This window comes from Rhipicephalus microplus, chromosome 2 (genome assembly GCF_043290135.1).
Source record: "Rhipicephalus microplus isolate Deutch F79 chromosome 2, USDA_Rmic, whole genome shotgun sequence".
Classification (NCBI taxonomy): Eukaryota; Metazoa; Arthropoda; class Arachnida; order Ixodida; family Ixodidae; genus Rhipicephalus; species Rhipicephalus microplus.
This window is the reverse complement of record NC_134701.1, coordinates 266,531,238-266,554,053: the sequence shown is the minus strand read 5'-3', so window position 1 is coordinate 266,554,053 and position 22,816 is coordinate 266,531,238. Positions and strand designations below refer to the sequence as shown.

The 22,816-nt window shown below is 43.3% G+C and overlaps 3 protein-coding genes across 4 annotated transcripts in view; 1 reads left to right on the top strand and 2 right to left on the bottom strand.

Annotated features, from left to right (window-relative positions):
- Nucleotides 1–1,012, bottom strand: part of LOC142761618 (uncharacterized) — a 17,730-nt gene extending 16,718 nt beyond the window's left edge. Inside the window, exon 1 of the mRNA XM_075881067.1 lies at nt 782–1,012. Within this exon, the coding sequence (XP_075737182.1) occupies nt 782–832 (51 nt within the window). The 5' untranslated portion in view covers nt 833–1,012. The remainder of the gene's footprint in view (nt 1–781) is intronic.
- The window catches only part of mRpL30 (mitochondrial ribosomal protein L30), a 26,380-nt gene extending 20,068 nt beyond the window's left edge, over nt 1–6,312 (top strand). The window contains exons 1-3 of one of the 2 annotated variants that reach the window (XM_075881059.1): nt 1,323–1,558; nt 3,784–4,101; nt 5,890–6,312. In XM_075881059.1, coding sequence (XP_075737174.1) covers nt 1,511–1,558; nt 3,784–4,101; nt 5,890–6,171 — 648 coding nt within the window. In that variant the 5' untranslated portion in view covers nt 1,323–1,510 and the 3' untranslated portion in view covers nt 6,172–6,312. Of the gene's footprint in view, nt 1–1,322; nt 1,559–3,783; nt 4,102–5,889 lie in introns of those variants that run through there. The other variant, XM_075881051.1, reaches the window with a different exon arrangement.
- A 9,364-nt stretch (nt 6,313–15,676) lies between these two features.
- On the bottom strand, nt 15,677–18,718 carry Tim9b (Translocase of inner membrane 9b). Its single transcript, XM_037421041.2, has 3 exons — nt 18,542–18,718; nt 18,218–18,313; nt 15,677–16,033 (listed from the first exon to the last, which is right to left on the bottom strand). The coding sequence occupies exons 1-3, from the start codon at nt 18,662–18,664 to the stop codon at nt 15,881–15,883; spliced, it is 372 nt and encodes a 123-aa protein (XP_037276938.2). The 5' UTR covers nt 18,665–18,718; the 3' UTR covers nt 15,677–15,880.
- Nucleotides 18,719–22,816: the final 4,098 nt, after the last annotated feature.

Sequence of the window (22,816 nt, the reverse complement as noted above, 5' to 3'; positions counted from 1 at the left end):
TAAAACTGTGATCGCTGGAAGGGCTTTTATTGGTGACAGAGCAGCTCTCCAGAAAAGCTAGCTCGACTGCACAACACTGCACTTAGCCAATTGTCAGTCTCAAACGCCAGTCCGAATTCACGCAAAGCTACGCAGCCTTCGCATGACATCATGCGGGGGAGGAGGGTGGCGTAGCTGATAATTTGCACAAGATGGACGAGCACGAACGCCAATACTTAAGCTGACCCGAAATTTCCGGCGCTCGATTCGCTCGTTCCAGATAGCTTGTTTCTTTCTCTCCAGCGCCAGATCAGGGTGGGTTTACGAAGCGTTCACACCCGTCATCATGCCCAATGTATAACCCGAGATAAGGCACGAAGCAGCCCGAGTTGTGCCAACAGCTGCGGTAAGGAATGCGAAACGTTTCATTATGCGGCATTCAAAAGTGTGCATGCCGAAACAGACTACCAAACACACTTGAAAAATACAGAGTAGCTACGCAGTCATACACATTTAACACGCAGCGTATGCAACAGATCAGGAATGCAACTCCAATATCGCAAGATAAAAGACACTACGGCGACGGAGCCGAATGATATTACACAACAAGAAAATCAGCACAATTAACGCACGTAGCCACGGCCACTAGCGTTTTGTGCATGCCCGAGGCAACTAAAAAAGCCAGACATTACAGCAGAGCCCGTGCAACATTGAGAGAGAAAGGGGGGTGCATTTGGGGAGAAGTGCAAAGTAGGATGGGTACTGGTCGGTTGCCGTGCATGCACCCCTGAGAAATGCTGACCTGTTGTTCGCATTTGGGGCAGTGTTTCGTAACCATCCTGTTTTTGGCCATGTTCAGGAGATTCCTCTGGATGCTATGCGGGACGTAAGCGAATCTTCATAGCTCTGCCGGGCAGCGGCAGCACGCAAACGGGAAAACAAAAACTCTTTTTTTTTAAGCGCGCCGTGGATTGACAACAACGCGAAGTGTAGAAGAAACACGGGAGGTGGGCGAGTGGGAGGGGGAGCAAGGGCGAGGCAAAAGCCACGCGATGTTTGCCGCTTTGGTCGCTAGATAGCGCAAAAACCTAAAGAAAAAATAGAAAAAAAGCGCAAAGCACGACAAACAAAAAATTGCTATTTCTTTGTGTTTTCTTTATTTTTTGAACACAAAGTTTGAATGCGAGCAACACTGATAAACACTAAAAAACAAGTATGTAAATGGATGACTTAATACCTCTTAGAGAATACACGACTGATAATAATGACCTAAACATTAAAAAATAAAGGTCATACGGTGTTTTTAGCCGACACTTTCGCCAATGACGCTCTTTCCAGCGACTTCAGCAACGCAGGCAACTAACACTGCGCTGGCATGTCTGCTCGTCTCGTCGGCGTGCTGAAAAAGCCGCGAGGCCGATTGTAACTACATCAAGCTAACATTCGTTCTCTCAAGAGTAAATGGTGATGATAGACGGTGTAGACGTGGCCTAGACTGTTTACTTTGACGCTAATCAGCTGTGCCTGCAAGATGATGAGTGTTGCGCTCTTCCGTCCAGCGTTGCTCTGCGCATCACGGGTGAGACCCCACAGTTCCTACCTGCAAATGTTATCTCTCACACATTTGTACGTAGTTTGGTATACAGCATGGATCATTCCGGACTATTGCTATGGTCCAATCTAGCGAGTGACCAACAGCGATCCAAGGTTACGAGCTTCGGCGTAGTTTAGTGAGGCGTGACCATTCGCACCCAGAGTTGTGTGATGCAGTCTTGTAGGGGTGTAGCCTACGAATGCGCAGACCTTTAATATCGGTTACTGCGTTTCCTTGAACCAACGCCAGTTGATGCTGCATGGTGTGTCTGGAAGGATGCGATATTGATTGCTCCCGGTGTTGCATTAATAGTTTTGTACCCGGTATTGGAATATTTTCCGGCTGAAGTGCAGCACAAATCTGTTTACTGTGCTACGCGCTGTCGCGTAGCACAGTAATTCCTCAAAATTTTGGTGAGATGACACGCCTTTTTCCTGGATTTTCTCCTTGAAATGCATTCACTTACGTCTAGAAGTGCCCAAGATCCTGGCTATAAGGAGTACGTTCATGCAAAAAGTTAATGAAGTTATTTGATGGTGTACACTGAAATTAATCAGCAATTGTTTTACTCAGCCGCCCGCAACTGTAGACTCATTGTTTAAGATACGAAAAGCATTAGTTGCTTCCATTGCGCTAAGTATGCCACGTTTAAACAATTTGAGGGTATCAGTATAGGTCAATTAAAAAGGATGCATTCGGCCTTTTACATAATCTAAGACCATATCCTAACTTCCTGTGATATTGCTGCAGCCAGCATTTTTGTCAGCGAGCGCAAAAATAAATAATAATTACAATGACATTCCCGAAGAGAGAATTTTACTTCTGGCTTGAAACAAGCTTTTGAAAAAATACTCTGTATGCAAGTGTATCACTGAGGAAACCCGTCTGTACTTTGAGCCTGCCTTTTGCCATCCGCAGTGACACTGTCCATACATGCAAAGCAAGCGTGTTTGCATGAACAGTGATACATTTATCTTTTGTTGTTTGCACCTGGTCTGTGTGCCTTTTTATCAAAATAATATGCATTAGCTTTTTGATAGACCATACAGGAAATTAAACTGTGTGAATAAAGAACAAGGATGAATGAGACAGAATTAAGTGTTTGTTTTTTCCTGTTTGATCCATTCTTGTTCCCTACTTGTGTTGTTCAAACCATGCCTTTTTTTTGTCAGTGTTCAGTTCAAGTTTCTTTAGTAGTGCAATCTGAATCGGACTTCTCTAGCGTGGTGAAGCGGACAGCTGTGGATGCTGGTGATAGCTGTAATGCAAGCATGAATGAAAGCTTGCAGCTAACTCATGGCAGTAGCTGGTGACAGATAAGGACCTAGCGTTCAGTATGACTTAGTGCTGATATCATTGGGCATCGGTTTATGCATATTTTTGAAAAAAGAAATATGGCTTAAGTGGCTGGCTGGCCACTCTAGAGAAATGTGATCCAACAGTATGTGCGAAATACCTCTATGGTGAACGTTACTAGGGGTGATTGCAATATGCCCCTCCGTGCCACCGATGAGTTGAACTCATCTGTGTGTTATTGGCATGAATGACCAAGGGCAAGCTCATTTTGCCTTTACCTCTTTTACCTTTTGTATTTTACCTTTTCTCACACTGCCTTGTGTGACCTGCCATTACCTCGGTGCATTGCAGTATTCTGGTATGTGACAAAACGTATCCCGTCGGGCAGTGCAAGCAGTACCAAGTTAATATATACGGAGGAATCGAAATGCACTGGCTAGAGCAGCCCACAAAAAAATTTAATTTGGCCATTTTCGGTCTAAATTCAAAGTAACAGTGTTTCACGGAATGATTTTAATCAGTTTAAGTAACATTAGCATGAGTGTTTTATTGCATCTTTGCATGGAATTAAAAAGAGGTGTGTTTTCTATGTTTAACATTGATTGATTGATTGATTTGTGGGGTTTAACGTCCCAAAACCATGCGATGATTATGAGAGACGCTGTAGTGGAGGGCTCCGGAAATTTCGACCACCTGGGGTTTTTTAACGTGCACCTAAATCTGAGCACACAGGTCTACAACATTTTCGCCTCCATCAGAAATGCAGCCGCCACAGTCGGGATTCGATCCCGCGACCTGCGTGTCCGCAGCCGAGTACCTTAGCCACTAGACCACCACGGCGGGGCTATGTTGAACATTGTGTAACAGAAAATGTGCCAACCAGAAGAATGTTTTCTTGTGCACCTCTTTCGCAGGTGTCTTCAGTAGCTCGAACAGCAGCTAGCAGCAGCAGCAGTAACAGTAGCAATAGCAGCACCAGCACCACTAGTGACAGCCAGTCCAAGGCACAAGTGCGTTTCATGAATGGCTATGAGCGGACGGTTGCGGCAATCTTCAAGGAAGTGCGTGAGACAAGGCAAAAGGCAGCCACAGGAGACTGGGAAGTGCCCAAGCTGTTCCTGGTGGAGCGTGTAATGCCCTACTATGGTGCACCACACTGGGAGAAAAACATCCTCCAGCTGCTCAAACTAGCACCGTCCAAGGAAGATCGCAAGGCCCATATCTCTAGGCTGGTGAGTTGCATGGCACACTCGGTTTAGCGCCGAGCTCCAAGAAGTGTGCGAGTATTATTCGTATTGTGTGAGCAACATGCTTACCAACTCGACTAACACACACATTCTCTGAAGTGCACACCTGAAGTTGCGTTAGGAATAACTAGTCTGCATCATAATTATAGTTTCAAATATTGCCTTATGAGCTGTCAAAAGTTACGCAAGCCAGAGGGCTGAGTGCCTGGTGTCAGATCAGCAGTGTGCAGCTAGAAAATAATGGCCTATGTCATTGATTATTAAAAAATTCTATAAAAAGAAATGTGGCATGTGTGTGACATCTGCATTGTTTGCAGAAACGAAGAATATCAATGTAGTACATGAGATCATTATACATCTACTTCCAGGAACTCAAACCTAAATTGAAAATTACAGAAGCAATGCTGTAACACTTAGTTATGTGGGCTGCTCTGTATGATTGAGAGCTTGTTTATGGCAGCGTGCATCAAAAACAAGAACGAGACTGACACATAAAGACTGACATAGACATAAACGCTTATATCTATTTCTATCCTCGTGTCTGTTTCATCCTTATCTTGCAGTGAAAGCTGTTTTCAGATCACATTGACAGTGGCAGTGGGTAGTTTTCTGCCGCTGCTGCCGATGTCCGTAACCGCTATCGCGCGAAAAATCAGAGAAAAAAATGAGACAAGACAAAAAAAATTTTAAAGTGGCGGCTACTCTATCATTATCAATCATCAAGCATGAGTACCTCTGACAATGGGTAAGGCTCCGTGCCCTCAACCTCGCTTTTCAAGACCAAGGAATGGAGCAAACTTGGGCAATAGACACCACTGGTGGTGGCTGTAATTCTTTGCTGCCACCCACTACCTACTTAGTCATTGGTGATCAGCCACTCTGTGCTCTTGACCACAGCTCTGGTGACTCTTGATGGTCGATGGCCTTATTTTATTGCAACGAAACTAACAAGCGCCGATTTAGGTGCTGTGGTTACACGCAGCCTTTAACATTGGTGTCTGTAGGCTCTACGCTATCGTGAGAAATAAGACAAAAAGGTAATTATAAAAAATTTTAGGAATGAAGAGAATCTGCATGGTAGTCAAGTATTCTGCCTCAGAGCTATGCTGGTTCTTGAAATTCCTTCACAAAAACACCCTATGTGGGTTTCATGTCAGGCAAAGAAGATGGTAAACATATGTAATATAGTATTATGGAAGAGTAAAAACAACAACCCGGCACCATACAATGTGAATTGCACAACAAATGGGTCGTTGAATGCTTCTAAGGCATTATAAATGATTAAGCCATAATTCTTCCTTGTCACTCACAACACGAACAAGTGGGCTTGCGTAACGGGTACTTTGTGTATTCAAAGAATAATGAATAGTAGTATATTGGGTGCTTCCTTATTCCTTAGAGTTACAATGGTTTATGGCGTAGTGGGCACCTTGCATGAGTAGTTACGTTAGTTGCCCCAAGGAAGTCTACAACGAGCTCCGGAAATGACGTTGTTCCAGCTTTCTCTGTGACAGTGCCGCGTGTTCTACACAGGCTTGGCGACTTTTACATGAACACTGCCATAAGCTATCTATTAGGCCACCAGCACAACTTTATTTAGAGTCTAAAGCAATAAAAGAAACAGGAAGTAGAGAATATCATGTCAGTGCTACAGAGCCTTTTATTTAGCATTGAACTGGTAAGATGTAGCTGCTGTCGCTTGTTCAGTCATGGAATAGACAAGTCCCATGCAGCGGAACTTAAACAATGTGTTGCGCTTGTCCTGCCGTGCAGGTTGGCAGCCGAACCATAGTGAAGAACACACCGTTCATGTGCAAGATGCTGTGGCAAGTGAAGCATCTGGTGAAAGTTACCCCCATCACATTTCCAGACGGTGAACCCACAGAGGTGACCACAGGCACCCACCTGGGTCGCGACGGTGTCTTCCGCAAGGTGCCGCCCTTACAGGTTCAAGAACAACAGCTGCTCGAGCCAGCAACATACTCAAAAAGAAAGTTTGCAACTCAAGAAATCAGGAAAGTGCTGCACAGGAATTGGAACTATAATTTGAGTTGAATAAAGTGAGGTCAAGGAATTATAATTAGTATTTTGGTACTGTCCAGCGTAGAAACATTTTGTATTCATCTCAAGCTAATGCTGTTAGTGAATTGTGACTACCGTGGAAAGTCGGAAATAAAAACTTTTTTCGGTATCCTACTGCAACCTTTCTTTCTTCTATTTTTCACATACGACTACTGTCATAGACAAATGATATTTAAAGTGGTCATTCTTCTGTTTATACCATTGCAACTTCACATAGTGTCAACACGACTTTGGTCCTGTTCATTTCCAGTGCAGATTTATAGCTCACGCCATCTTTGCTGACTGGGTATGAAGCACTAGAAATTTTATTCTTGGGGTATTGCTTTAAAGGAGACCTTATGAGGCCCTTTGGAACTTCTGGCTATACATCACAAATGGCAGGTTGCCATCTGGAGAGTGTTCTGTAGTGAATGTTTCTCTGATATATTGATCATTTCAATAACTAGCACGTAGAAATAAATATCGCAATGAGCATGCTGCCAGGAGGTGTGTGCTTTCACTGCAAGCTTGCGTTGAAATTACGGAGTACACGAAGCGCACTTCGCTTGCTGCTGCGGTCGCATTTGCGAATGAAACACCCCGCTCAAACGCAAATAAATAACTAATATGACATTTGTTAGTTCACACTCGTCCCGTGTCTACTTGTGCATTTGCTTTGTGCATACTTTGTTGTGTTTGAGCACAACACCTTAAGTGTTGAGCTGTGACAGTTGTTAATCCGTGTTCATCTTGTGTTTGTTCTTTTCGTGCGTCCTTTCTGCTTGTGGAGCGTGCTGCAAGCTCCGAGCTGCATGCTATTCTTCGCATTATATTATAATTTGTTGCCGTAGCATTCATTTCTTTGCCCTTGTGATGAAAAAGTGCAGAATAAACACTCAGCTGTCTCTGTAAAGACATTTTCTCTTTCGTGTTATAATGATTCCGCTGACACAGGCATCAGTCATGTTATCTTTGTTCATATAAGAACATGCGTGCTTGTGGGACACTAAGTCCGCGGCATTGTGTGGAGGTGATTTTCGAGTAGATGTCGGAGCGCTACCATTACTATGGCCCATATTTTATTTTATTCATTTATTTATTCATACTGTCGATCCCATCAGGGATATTTACAGGAAGGGCATATTGAATTGTTACAATATGACAATACAAATATCAAATATTCGATTATGCATAAAAAAATATTGGCAGTTAACAAAGGCAGACGAGAAGACGTAATAGTACATCATAATAATAGTACATTCTAATACGTAAAAAAGGGGTGATCAAAGAGGTGTATAATGGCAAAACTGAAGTAAAAAATACGTTTGTGTAAAAATGGTGAAAATAGATGAAGTAACAGTATGTAGGATCAACGAAATTATGCGTACAGTGTAACAGCAAAAAAAAAAAAAGTGAACAAAGAGGCATACAAAGGGAAAACAGGAGCGAAAAACGCACTGATGTAAAAAAAGTTATACAGAGTAAGGATGATGCAGGAGGCTCATAACTGGGCAGCATGTAGCTGATCTTCAAGCAATGTTAAAAAGGAAGATAACGTCGCGCTTGTTGTTACGCTAGGATCCAGCCTGTTCCATTCACGTGTCATTAAAGGAAAAAATGAATATTTATGACTTTCCGTATGGATGACATGCTCATGTAATGATAATGCGTGTTTGTGCCGCGTTTGTTGTGTTTGAGTTAAAGATAAGTATTTGGAACTGTCAATCTTTATGTCTTTGTGAATTAGCTGGTACATCATTTTTAATCGCGCAAGCTTGGCTCGGTTTTGTAAGGTGAGAATACCGGCCTGTTTTAGTAATTTTGTGGGTGAATCTTTTAGCCTATATTTATTACAAATGCATCTTAGTGCCTTCTTTTGGACTGCCTCAAGTTTGTAAATGAGTTCTTTAGTGGAAGGAAACCAAACAACGTTAGCGTACTCCAAAGTTGATCTGACAAAAGTTTGGTATGCTAATAGCTTTGTGGTAGCGGGGGCTAGTCTCAGACGTCTATTTAAAAAAAACAATTTTTTCAGTGCAGACGAGGTGACGTTGCTTACGTGGCGTTCCCATCTAAAGTCAAGGGTTAGTGTTAAGCCAAGGTATTTATACTCTTTCACTGCGCTAAGTGTGGCGCTGCCTATAGTGTAGTTAAAATCAGATGTGTGTTTTTTTCTCGTTATTGATAGGACAGCTGATTTTTTAACGTTCAGTGTCATTTGCCATTCCTTGCACCATTTGAATACTAAAGATAAAGAGTTGTTAAAGCAAGATGGTCACTATAAGAGTCAATTACTTTGTATAAAACGCAGTCATCAGCGAAAAGTCTGACGCTGACAGGAATATTACAAGGCAGATCATTAATGTATATAAGAAATAAAGTTGGAGCCAGAACGCTTCCTTGTGGAACTCCGGATCTTATGCTAGATTTATGGGAATGTTGCTGGCTGACTTCTACAAGCTGGGTGCGGTCACTAAGATAATCTTTTATCCAATCGACAATGGGCCCTTTTTCCAAGGTTAGTTCGAGTTTATGAATTAGTTTGTCATGTGATACCCGGTCGAAAGCTTTCGAAAAGTCTAAAAAGATAAGATCGATTTGTTTCTGTAGGTCGACACTCAGCGATACATCGTGTACAAGTTCAAGTAGTTGCGTGACTGTGGAGACACCTTTTCGAAATCCATGCTGACAGGGTGTTAGCATTTGTTCCTTTTCAAGGTGTTTGGTTACGTGCTTTAAGATGATGTGTTCCAACAGTTTGCAGGCTGTGCATGTCAGTGAGATGGGTCTGTAGTTAGAGGGTTCGGTTTTACTTCCTTATTTATGAATAGGTTTTACTTTAGGTGTTTTCCAGTCGTTAGGGAGGGTCCCTGATGACAATGATTTGTTAAAGATTATTAATAGGTACTTGGCTATCCACTCAGCATATCTGCGAAGGAATGCATTTGATATATTGTCAGGTCCTGATGATTTCTTGAAATATAGTTTGAGCAGCAAATTAAGTATGCCTGCTTCGGTTATTAATAGCTGATCTAGAGGCTTTAATTCCGACGGACGTGTCTGTGGTAGTGTGCCGTCATCCTCCGTGAAGATAGAGCAGAAGTAAGTCATTAAGCAGGTTAGCAGACCTTCGGTTGTCTACATCTATCGTTCCGTCATTATTGCGAGTTTTCGGGTTTATGTAGTTCCAGAACTTCGTTGGGGCTGATTTCAAAAAGTTAGTGAGTGTATTTGTGAAGTAGAATTGCTTAGCTGTCTTAATTTTTGATTTCATGTATTCAATAGTTGTGCTGAGATCGTGCTGTGTGTATTTTAATGGGTTGGTTTTCAGCAATTTTCTCATCCTCTTTACGTTTGGCGTGTATAACATCGTGCGTAATCCATGGATTACGCTTATTAGGCTGCTTCTTTCTAATCGGCACGTACTTATTTATACAAAGAGAAATGATCGCTTTTAGCGCGAGCCACAAGGCATCGATGTCGGTACTGCTGTTACGGGAAAGTTCAACAAACGATTCATACTCATCAGCAAGGTGATCAAGTATATTAGTGTCCTCAGCTTTACTGTAGTCAGGGTACGCAACAATTTCTTGAGGGGTAACAGTGTCATAAAGGGGTACGGTGCAAGATGTGATCTTGTGATCGGAAATACCATCTAGAAGACATAAATTAGTTTCTTCGCTTATGAAGTGATGGCTGAGAAATATTAGGTCTAATATGGAAGAGCTGGATCCCTGTATACGTGTAGCTTCAGTTACTATTTGTGAAAGGTTGAACGATAACATAAAATCAAATAACACATCCGCACAGGATGAATGATGCTGCATTGTGTGCCAGTCAACATCGGGCGCGTTAAAATCACCTGCGCTTATTAATCTGGATGACGGCGCATGTTGTTCTGTGTACTCATGCAATCGGCGTATATTGTCAAAGTCAGACGATGGACTGCGATATACGCAACCAACAACTACAGTGCACAAATCATAGCTCAGCTTACAAAAGATAGCCTCAGCGCCCGCAACATCGGGTAACTCCAAAAACGCAATATCTTTTTTGACTAGAATGGCCACACCTCCGCCTCGTGTCGTCCGGTCTTTCCGGATGATAGCGTAGTTGGGAGGGGCTATCTCATCATCTTTAATATCTCCTGTTAGCCAGGTTTCCGTTAGTGTTACAAAATCGGGCTCAAACGTAAGAAGCAAGGTTTCAAGGGAGTCTGTTTTTTTCAATATGCTACGGGCATTTATGTTCAAAAAGGACATGTGGGATGTTAGTTTCGGCGGGAGCGAAGGTTTCGATAGCTCCGCTGCTGGTTTTTTGTGTCAGGATTGACGGAAGCAGATTTCAAGGGAACTACAGTATTATTCTCCTCGTCCCAGCAGAACATATCTCCGCTTATTCGCAGTTTATCATAAATTAGACTCACTTTGTCGCCAGATTCTTTCCTTGATTTGGCAAAATTCCACAATTTTCTTCGCAAAACCCGTACGCGTGGTGAAAAGTCTTCGGAAATGGAGAATCCTGACCCCTTCAACTTGGAACAATTTTTCAAGATTTTTGTTTTGTCCCTAAAATCGAGAAGGTTGAGAATTACTGGTCTTGTTTTAGAAGCATCTGGCCTGCCTAGTCTGTGAATACGTTCGATACTTACAGCATTAAGCTTGAGGGTGTTTTTCAAAACCTTTTCATTTACTGCAAATTCTAATGTGTCTTCGCTTTCTTTGGCTTCTTCTGGCATACCATATACTAATAAATTTGATCGTCTGGAGCGATTTTCGAGGTCGTCCAGTCTTAGTTCTAGTGTTGAAACGACTTTCCGTAGGTTAGTAACCATTTCTGCGCAAGACGAAATCTTTTTATCCAGGGTTGTAAGCTGTTCTAGTTCCTTGTCTATTGCACTTAGGCATTGTTCCTTAATTTCTTTTAACTCCTTTAGGATTTGTTGTAGTTGCCGTGAAATTTCCGGTGTGTCAGGACCCGGGTTGGATTCTACATCACCGGCTAGTAGCAATAATTTGGCGAGATGCACTATGTCAAAGCTAAGTTCACACAGCAGCCCAGGGCACGGCAGCATAATTAAACAAGGCTCGTTTGAACGTATGCAATGCTGAAAGCATTTTCTCACCTGCGCAATGAACACAAACGAGTTATCCATATGCCTTTGCGGCCAGGTGCCGTGCCCTATGGCCCACGAAATTGTGTCATCTCTTCTTATAGCACGAAGGGCTCGGTGCGCCACCATCGCCGAATCCAAGTCCGAACAGGCGCTCGGTGTGGTCGACGAGGGCAGCTGATAACGAAATGTGCTGGTGCTGTGTGATGTCAGCAGGACTGCCTCGGTGAAGTGGTGGGCTGGAAGTAGATGCGCAGCATGCGCGTCATTCAACCGTAGGCTTTGTAGCTCACCGGGGCCGTGGCCTGCGGTTATCAGCAGCAGGGTTGCGATTATCTGCGCAATGAACACAAACGGGTTATCCATGTGCCTTTGCGGCCAGGTGCCATGCCCTATGGCCCACGGATATGTGTCGTCTCTTCTTATAGCACGAAGGGCTCGGTGCGCCACCATCGCCGAATCCAAGTCCGAACAGGCGCTCGGTGTGGTCGACGAGGGCAGCTGATGACGAAATGTGCTGGTGCTGTGTGATGTCAGCAGGACTGCCTCGGTGAAGTGGTGGGCTGGAAGTAGATGCGCAGCATGCGCGTCATTCATCCGTAGGCTTTGTAGCTCACAGGGGCCGTGGCCTGCGGTTATCAGCAGCAGGGTTGCGATTATCTGCGCAATGAACACAAACGGGTTATCCATGTGCCTTTGCGGCCAGGTGCCGTGCCCTATGGCCCACGGATATGTGTCGTCTCTTCTTATAGCACGAAGGGCTCGGTGCGCCACCATCGCCGAATCCAAGTCCGAACAGGCGCTCGGTGTGGTCGATGAGGGCAGCTTATGACAAAATGTGCTGGTGCTGTGCGATGTCAGCAGGACTGCCTCGGTGAAGTGGTGGGCTGAAAGTAGATGCGCAGCATGCGCGTCATTCATCCGTAGGCTTTGTAGCTCACCGGGGCCGTGGCCTGCGGTTATCAGCAGCAGGGTTGCGATTATCTGCGCAATGAACACAAACGGGTTATCCCTGTGCCTTTGCGGCCAGGTGCCATGCACCTCATATATACTTGTCGCTGATGTTAACTCTTTTTGTCCCGAATGTGGTGATTTTGACGAGCATTGTGATACTGCCCATTTTCCTAAAATGACGTCTCAGCAAAAAGAAAAAAAAAAAAGGTATAAGACATGTAAGCAGTAAACAATACGCTCTGATGACTTTTTTTCTATAGTTGGCTACCACTTAATTTCGCAGAAGGCTCACCCAGATGACCGAAGCATGCCAGCCGATCGCCTTCGCAACTAAAGAAAAATTCCTGCTCATGGACTAGGCAATGTTCTCCAAACCTGGTTCATGACGTCAGTCCGGAGTGCGCACCTATTGGGGCAGGCGTGTATACATCCACCTTTGAGCGGGAAATGCCACACGATTTCATATTTGTATCCGACTATAAATATTTGGTGCTGCGTCGCTTTCTCTCGCCGACTACATAGTTTTTGTATTGCAGAAGAGCAAGTTGAGCTAGTTGGTTGTCCCTCATTCTGTCGTAGTTTAAGTGCGCTATACAACTGCACACATGCTGTCTTTCAGTTTCTTTGTGTCCTTGTTTGTATTAGCAGCTAGACCATTATCGAATAGTTATGATGCAGAAAATGCCAGCTAATAATCACAGCGCTATAATGGGGAAAAAATTTGGGGCTATGATGAGCTATAGAATTGTCTGCATTGAGCACAAACTTGGTGCCTACCCGAGTGTCGACTTATGTACGCAAGAGCTTCAGACATTGTGCTTATACTTTTAAAAAAATTATTTAATAATCCACTGGAAGCAGGATTGAAGCCTCAATATGCACTCTACGCACACAGAACAAGAATTTCATTTTTTTGGCTGCATTGATAGCTGATCTTTATAAAAGGCTCATAAAGATCTCTGTCAAGCGCTGAGGTGACATCTCTAACTTCCTTGTGTAAAAAGACAAAAAAACCTATTATAACTGCACCTCTTTAACACAATAGCGACACACCTATTTATAGACGATATGACTGAAGCCTTACTAATTAGGACAAAAGTTGACTGATTCGAAACGTTAGGGAACAAAAAGCTGCTGTTTATGACTTCACAAAGAATAACATTTCTGTTCGGTCCGAGTCTGCAGCAACAAAAGCATGAAGTATTGTGGGCGACAAATCATCAGGGCAAAGCAGCGTTAGTATTTCTACGTCTCTGTTCAGCTCAACCGTGTGAGCGGGAAATTCTTTCCGCCGGCTCACATATCCCCCACTGTACCAGTAGCATCAGGCATACAAAGAAAATGAGTCATTCGCACAGCCGTTCGCAGAACACTTGGATGCACCTATGTGGGTTTCTTCTAAGCATTTTTCTGATAAAGGCTTCCATGGTGCTGCCATCTGGGTTCTTGCAAGTATGCGTGACCCCCTTAAATGTTTTGCTGTGCCCAGTGTGTGCTGCTTCTACGAGCTGCGAGGTCTAGCACGTTAGAGGTTCTCGTGAAGCTCTTATGTATCTTTGGGTTGCAGCTGTTTTTGTGTGAACCAAGGTGCAAGTACAATGTGCGAGTTTTCGTGCTGTTGCGTCCCATACTGTGCAAGGGCGAAGCGAGTACCTTGTTGTGTCAACTAAATTCGTGCATGCAACTAGTCTTTGAGACGACCCAGCGGTATTGCACTAGAAGGGAGCAGCGGACAGACTGATCTTTAGCGTATTTGCGCCGTTTCCTAATGAAAGCATGCACTACGCTTACAACGGCGCTACGCTTGCAGCGCCATGCACGCACTTTTGACAAGATAGCGTCAGTACAGCGAAGTTTCTTGGTGCCTGCGCTGCATTCTTGAAGGTGATCCTGCACGAGCTGGCAGCGAACCGTGGTGCAGCACCCTTTTGTCTTGGCATGTTAAAAGTGTGCGGTACACTTGACGCTACACCAACCATACGGCCGAGCAGATGGCTGAAGGCATTTTTGTGATGTTATCCCGTTAGATGCCCCACTGATGTACAGGAAAGAAGGTTGTGAAGCCGAATAAGCAGACCTAGAGAAAGCCAAAGCGGTTATCTGCAAAATCGTATCATTGATCTTGAGATCTACTGCTATATATCTAAAATTCTTGTGCAGACACAGTCGTTAAATTTTTAGAAGTGTGACATTTTTTTGTTTTCTGATGTTTTGTGAAGTTAACCTAGCTTGCTGAACATTTTTGAGTCATTTCATATGTTGTTTGTCGTGATAGGTTGCACGACTTGGAAAAAAGTAGTGTGATTATTGACCCGGCAATAATCTGTTTGAAAAACTTTCTCCAATCGTTGTTTCAGTTTTATGCATATGCTCAGCTGATTTGTCCTTGTTACCTCCCAAGTTGCTACAAAGTTGTTTTTTCAAGCTCCAAGACGACATATCAAATGCAGGTAACAGCTCCAAATTAAGCTGCTTCTGCTTCAAAAACTACTCCGTATTTAATTTTAGCCATCTCGCTCCTGTCTTTACCAACAACATTAGCATAATAAAATTGTCTGTACAATGAGACACTAATACCCCTGTCACATGGCAAATTTAATGCTATTTACAATGAATGCCTATAGTCATATTACGTGGGTGCTGTCACACAATGAAAATAAATGTCATTTTGAAATGATGACCAAGATCTCAGCCCTCCTAAGCTGTGGATTTTGTGAGAAATAAAAATACACTAAAGCTTGCATGCAACATACATGTATCCACAGAAATAATTTTTATGGGTAAAAAGGTGCTCCTAGAATATTAACGCAGCCGTTTCACACAACTTGCCACAGCTGCACGACACACTCGAAGACCAACAAGGCCGAAGATATGCACGACCGGGCGAGAGTACAGTCAGCTGAAACGGGACGCACGACTGACTTCCCGACTGCGGAAATGAGACGCCAGCAGCGATTTTGTGTAGTTACCAGTTTGGTCCCCACAACACGTGCAATCGAACGATCAACATCTGCGACACAGGCAACGACAACAGAGCAAAAATTGAACACAATCGACATCCAGCCGCTGTAGCTTATTTTTCAGAAACACTTGTGCGTGCTATTTTCATCAAACCAGTAACGAGTTGATCTAGTAAAGAACAAGATATTTACAAATGTTAAAAGTTACATATACATAAGTTAACAGTTATCTCCCTCTAAGTCCCTGGCGTCGAGACTACTAATTCGGTCCGAAATCAAATGCATTTTGGGAACTCATTCGACAAAAAATATCATTTTCGTCAAATGGCATTGGTTTCCCCGCGTGACAGCTGACATTTGCTCTAAATGACATTATTTGTGCCGTGTGACAGGGGTATAATATATACCAGAAGGCCCCAAAACTTTCAAGTGCGAGAATAATAGATAACACTGTTAGAAAAACAGCAATGAATCAAGATTCTTTGACATTTATTGAGATGGCACAACAAACAGCTCAAATACAACCAACAATGATGCCAACATCGATATGGCCCCTTTGGGTGACGCCATTGAATGTACAGAACTTCACATTAAATTAATACTACTACATTGAGCACTGTTCCACAGACTGCTGCAGCTATGGCTGTTGTTCCCTGCAAATTAACAGTAAGCAATGCTAACTCGGGCTTTGTACACTTTGCTGCGTGTTTAGCTGTTGCTGTGCTTCTATGGAGCGCTTCATCATTTCTGGCTGGACTTCCATGTAGACAGACATCATTCTGTGGTTGACATTTATCGTTTTGCCGGCACAGTAATCCACACACTGGCTCTGAAATAGAGGCAAATATTACCGCCGTCATCACAATGTGACCTGTAATTCTATTTTGCACTGAATCCATGCAATCCAACAAAATTTAAAAGTCGGGAGAGCCGGCCAATGAGAAGTGAATACCAGCATTGCTCATTGATATTTCAATTTTCTCAGCGTAAAATACGATAAAAGTGATTGGTTAGCTGATGGAATTTAATATCCCAAGTAGCTTCAGAGCTACAAAGGAAGGCTAATTACAGGCTGTGCATGAATTGGCCACTTAGAGTCCATTTATATGGATACAATGTTTGGTACAGAAACACTTATGCATTTCACCTTCACCAAGATGTGGTTGCTGTAAGCCGAGAGCCTCAACCTTGTCCTCAGATGCAACGTTCTATGCACACAATGCCTTCACTCAGGGTTTAACCTTGGGGTTAGGAGTGGGCTATGCACAAGTTCTACCTCTGGTTCTCACTCTTTAGTGGCTGCCACAAAATATAGTTTTTACTCCACTGAAAATGTTTGCCAAGCAAGAGCATGCTTATCATTTGCTTAATCTTTCTCCTTTTCTCTCTATCAATGTAAAACTTTTAAGCACTGCATGTGGAAAGCAAAATTGTGATGCCTGACAGAGACTACCCATTCCCACTCTGGTGCTTGCTATGCAACCAACCATCGTAGATATGTTGTGCACATTTATCAGTGTTCAACCAAGACACTTGCCCTGATTCACCAGTTCGGACACATTTCTTGAGAAACCGCTACAGGAAATTGGAAACGATTTTTGGATGGCTTGACTGTCTTGTTTCCCATCATTCACAAGCAGCAAACATCTGTATTTCCCACCACTGATGCACATGCATTGATGGTTTTAGGTGTTTATGTAGTTTGGATTTGTGCATGTAACAATGCCAGTGAGAGTCGATAAAATAGCACGTGACATAAGCAGCATCACCACACGCTCACCAATGTTACCATGTCTGAAAGAGTCCACTTGGTGGGTCAATTCTGTAATCATGCTTTCTTTACACTATGATGTCACATCATATGCACCCTGCATTGACATTAGAATGCAGTAGTATAGCCAGCATAGCCAGAAATTTTTTTCGGGCGGGTTCAACTATACTTTACATAAGTTTGTGGTCAATTCCTATAGTTGGCTCGCACTGAAATCGCCAAAACCGCCATGTCGGTGGACAGCAAAGCAGGACTCGGGGGTTTGCGACATTGCATTGATGTTACCCTAGTCTCTCGAAATTAGAATTTTATTACTGCATCACTTCCAACTTGTTTTGTCATCAACACACAGGGGCCAATAACAGTGAGGCCGCACGGTTATCACGTCGAATCAAGTTATACACAATGTGATTGTATTGCCTTTGCATAATCGAAGCCTCCATATTGGGGAACTAGTACATTATGAAGCTGTGTCAATGACTTCACGTGCAAGCTATCGATATACGAATTTATAATTGGAAAACTAGTACGGGGGTCGCACCCCCCCTCCACCTTACCCCTGGCTACGCTACTGCTAGACTGTAAGCTCTGCAGTCTTTTCTAGCCAGACTCGCGCATAATTTCTTTGTGTAGTGGAAATTTGTTTCGACAGTATCACAAGCTTGGTTAACCAGGCTAGAGATATTGATCACTTCACATTTTATTTGATTCATATATAGTTCATGCTACTTTATTGCTGAGAAACGCTTCTGCAAGGTAACTGCCTTCCATAACGTTGGCGTTATCATGGCGTTATCATGGCGTTATCATGGCGTTATCATACATGGCGTTATCATACATGGCGTTATCATGAATCAGCACACTAAACTTGGTGCTTGTATTTTAAAACGTCATTCGAGGCTTGCCGGACAGTGGAACTTGGCGCAAGCCATCCTCCGACACTCTCCAAATGCACGAACAGCCCTGGTTCATTAGCTGCATGTGCCCTTCTTGAGTTGTACGGAATGGAAATTTCTCGTGGAATCCTTACCCAGTGGGCAAGGACGAACTAGCACTAACTAGCAACGCTGCTACCATGTAAGGTTGGTTGATCCTCTTAACTTGGCGCGGCCCACTATGCGGGGTTACGGTCAGCACTGCCAGAGAAAAAAATAAAGCCGAACAACGTTGTGCAGTTCAAAGATCCGCACGTGTTTCAGTACAATGCAATTTTCGACAAGTGATCTTGCAGCTTAAACCAACCTCATCAGGCGTTAGCTCCCGATAATTCAGGTTATTCACACACTGTCGGAAGCACATCTCGGTCATCCTGTTGTATATCAAGAGGAAGTCCCGAAACTGAAACGAAAAGAAACGAGACGTACAGACTTACAAAATCCCAAACGAACAGGACAAGGGAAATGCGGTCTACTACCGCAAAAATAGAGCACGCTTGTTACGCGTGAGCCTAACAATACTGCATGAAACTAGGCGAGATCTCACTGGTTAGTTTTATGCTTTGTGTATGCAAGCAGGTTAATACTTTGAGAAAGCTGATCGCCTTTGAACGTTCGTAACACAACTTACGTTTCTCAACGCTGCATCTTCTGCCATTGCTGCCACACGTGGGTTGACATCGGTTGGCATGCAATTCAAATTTGTACATGCGTCAATATTTTGATGAAAAGTGAGATAAGCGGTTACCACCATCAACGCCACCTAGATTTCCCGTGCCTGCCGGATTATCGGCGGTCATTTGGGAAGCGGCGGTCGTCGAAACTACGGTGGTGGCGCCACTCAAGTAGGGATGTCTTCAAATGGGTTTTTACGTTTTTGGAGATTATATGCAACATAAATAACGTAAAAAAGTTTTAGAAAGGCGTAAACGTAATTATAATTAACCCTACGTATGTAACGCTGTCATTCAACAAGCAACTTTTTATTAGGGGAGACCCACGCCGAGGAAGGCGCTGCAGAACCTGGCGCTCTTCGGAAACGCAGAAGGTTGGAAGACAATCTGTTCTCCCTGACGCAGTGCATCGAAATAGCAGAAAAGAAACTCAGGCCCCTGTGGCTAGCATTTTCGGATATCAAGGGAGCGCACAATAGCGTGGTTCAAGAGGACTTGTGGGAAATACTAGACAGACTGGGTGTGGAAGATGGAGTCACTAATCTTTTAAAGAAAATCTACAAAAGTAACAAGGTAGTTATAAAGTGGGAAAAACAGGTATCCAAGCCCACAGAGGTGAAACGGGGACTTAGGCAGGGGTGTCCACTGTCACCCTGTTATTCATTATGTACCTACAAGGATTAGAGCCCAAATTAGAGGGAAGTGGACTTGGCTTCAACCTTTCTTTAGTCAAACAAGGAAAACTCATTGATCAGGCACTACCAGCATTAATGTACGCAGATGATGTAGTGCTAATGGCCGACAACAAGGACGATTTGCAGAGATTGATCGACATCTGCGGTAATGAGGGAGATAGGTTAGATTTTAGATATTCAGTAAGGAAAAATCAGCAGTCATGATTTTTAATGATAACGAAGGTAGTGAGCTTAGAATACAGGAAGTCACGCTAGAGACAACAGATAAATACAAATATCTGGGCGTATGGATAAGCAATGGGACCGAGTACCTAAGGGAACACGAAATATACGTGACGACTAAAGGTAACAGGAATGCAGCAGTGATGAAAAATAAGGCACTGTGGAATTACAATAGGTATAATGTTGTGAGAGGAATATGGAAAGGGGTCATGGTTCCTGCAGCTGACGTTCGGCAATGCGGTCTTGTGCATGAGATCAGAAGTTCAAGCAAGATTAGAAATTAAGAAACGTGGAATAGGTAGGCTTGGTTTAGGAGCTCACGGGAATACACCAAATCAGGGAGTGCACGGTGATATGGGACGGACATCATTTGAGGGCAGGGAAGCTAGAAGCAAGATAAAAGTTGTGAAACGATTGAGAGAAATGGGGGAGGAGCCTTGGGCTGGAAGGTTTTCAGCTACTTGTACATGAAGAATGTCGATACAAAATAAGCGAACCAGGAAATTGACTGGTAAATACTTAGAAAACAGCAGGTGGCCAAACCAAAAATAACTATCTGTTAAGAAGAAAGTGAAGGAAACGGAGACTGACATGTGGAGAATTGGCATGATTAAGAAGTCCGCACTAGAGATCTATCGAACTTTTAAGCAGGAAATGATCTATGATAATACTCGGGGTAGTTCTCTACTGTTTGAGGCCAAGACGGGAGTATTGCGAACCAAGACATATCGGGTCAAATACGAAGGGGTAGACACAGTATGCAGTGCGTGTGGAGAGGAAGAAGAAACTGCCGAATAGTTGATAATGTTCTGTCATAGCCTCCTTTAATAAAGGAGGCTATGGTTCTGTAAAGGGCTTCACCCTATAGTTCAGGATGATGGCGCAGAGTTTTTCAAAGCATTGGGGTTTAGGGACAGGGAGGGCAAAATAGACTTTAAGTGGGTAGACTTAACTAGAAGGAAGTTATCTGATTGGTGGCTAAAGTCAAGGCACGAGTGAAAATTAAACCCTTCACTGCAAAGTACGAATCCTCAACCTCACTATTTAAAGGGAAAAAAAGATAAATATATATAAAATGGTTAGTTCACTAAGTATTACGGCTAGGTGACGTAGGCCGCGGCCCGATCTAAGGGTACAGCCACATCCATCCATCCATCCTGTCCTTTCCTTCCTCCGTGATCCTGTCAGTCAATGTGGGGTGAAAACTGGTTACTCGAGTGTTGACTCCTCCGTTGTCTCCTTCAACCTGCCTTGAGAACGCGTTGCTTTGCTCGCACGCTGCACGCGTTTTGCACGTGTTTTTGAGAGTTTCGCGTCGCGCGCGGTTATGATGTATACGCTTCTGTCCGCATTTAATAGGATTGCCGGAATTTGAGGTTCTTTTCGTGGCAGCATTTTGGTAAAAGGGCAGCGTCTTCTCAGCCATGTAGTCCATGCGAAGCAAGTTGTAGCAGACGACGCCGTCCTCGTCAGAGCGAAGTGGGTTTCGTAAGTGAAAGATGACGCTGTTTACTACGTGGAGTTAGAGGTGACTACAACTTTCTGTACGTTCATAATTATATAACTGTTTTATTTGGTTTGCTGAGTGTACTATGCACTATGTATGTTACTGGATGCATGGGTAAGACCGCCTCGTGCTTCAGGCTGAGCGGTTCTTGCGCTGTGATTCCTTAATTTACTAGCACCCAACCAAGTTATCGTGCGGTATATACGCAGCACTTAAAAAATAAGTGGTCTATTTGGGGCTTCTTTCTGAACCACAACAGAAATTGACATCTATCTCGCGTGTTTTTCCTTGCATTATCACCGTTCTCATCGTGGGTACTTCGAGTTCACGAACAGCGTGCGTACCATCATGATGAGCGCCCAGCTCTCAGAGAAACTTTTTTTGTGTGTGTCTAATCTGCAGGGGAAGAGCACATTGTTATAAAGGCATTTTATCTTGGTCACTATCGAAAATGCACCGTGTTGTTCGGGCTGCCCCTGCACACTCAGTAACAATTAACTAGTTCACTGTATCTGCCAACGGACGTGCAACAACGGCTAATGCATTTTTTTTTCTTTTTTTCGTCGCCGTGTCCACTCAAGCGGGAGCTCCGCATCACCAGCGGCAAATGTAATTGCATCGCTGGCGTCTCTAGCGATTCTAAATCAGTTGAAAGCGTGTCATAGACACCGAGGAAAACAGAGTTCTCTTCATCTTGCAATTGCATTGCTGGGTCGTCATGAGCGATACCTTGCGGCACAGCAGCTGCTCCACGGAATTTTGATCTGATCTGGCTGCCCTCACAGAATGACGCTTCCACCTAAGCAAAATAAGGTTGTGGCAGAGATTAGATCGTGCCGTTCACAACAACGTTCATAAGTTGGATTTTTTATTCAGATATTGTACGGTGATGAACATTGAGCATATCTGTAGTGTGCCAGATATTTTTTTATCATCTTCAAGTATAAAACGTACAAGAAGTCTGAAAATGAGTATACGTTTAAGGGTTTTCCGTGATGCTGTTAGTGACGCCTTACATTCTCAAAATAAAACAAGTACTGCATATGAAATCAAACTCTATGAAAACATGTACGATGGCAAAATGTCCCATTAAAAAAAAACTAGCAATTGTGTTCATCTGTATGCACAGAAACATTTCATACGAGAACTTCACGGAGATAGCTACGCATGAAAACTAATTGATTAAATATTTTACATTGTCTGTTGCTTGAATCATTTTTACTTTCTATGAAAACTATCAAAAAATCAATCTGCTTGTTACTAACCACGTTCCGATCTTACCCTTAAAATGTGGCGGTGTGAAAGTGTCATGTTTGATCAAAACCCTTATATTTTAGCTTTACTTGATAATTGCGCATACGCGGAACGAATTCTCGCGCGAGCTTGAAATCAGAAATCAAGAGTCCTCAGAAAATGCTTTAAAATGCATACAGATAGCTATGCGCTTCACTGCATATCATACCTCTGCGCCGTTTCTGCGTGAGGTGCCCGTTTATTGTTAGCCGTTGGAAACACTGTCGGCACATACGACGGGCGCAGACTTAAGTCATTTTTGCACTTTCCCACAAAATGTCTGCTACAAATCATTGTCCAAGCTTTTGGCAACCACACACTTCCGTCGGCGCTGCGTAGATATAAAGAATATATAACCATACATCACCAATATCACATGTGCACACAGCTTCAACTACTACGTCCCCAACAATATCAAATAATAGTAGCAGCACAAACATATTTCTTGGCAATTTTTTAACATTGCTCTAAAGACGGAAGTTGAAAGTATTATGGTAATTTATACTGTTAAGATG

What these genes read in the sequence shown, in the direction of transcription:
- Tim9b (XM_037421041.2), bottom strand. Translation starts at nt 18,664, where the DNA reads ATGGTGGTAACCGCTTATCTCACTTTTCATCAAAATATTGACGCATGT. An exon ending in AAGATGCAGCGTTGAGAAAC is followed by an intron (nt 18,314 to 18,541) that starts GTAAGTTGTGTT and finishes TTTTCGTTTCAG; the next exon opens with TTTCGGGACTTCCTCTTGAT. An exon ending in GGGAGCTAACGCCTGATGAG is followed by an intron (nt 16,034 to 18,217) that starts GTTGGTTTAAGC and finishes CCTCTATTTCAG; the next exon opens with AGCCAGTGTGTGGATTACTG.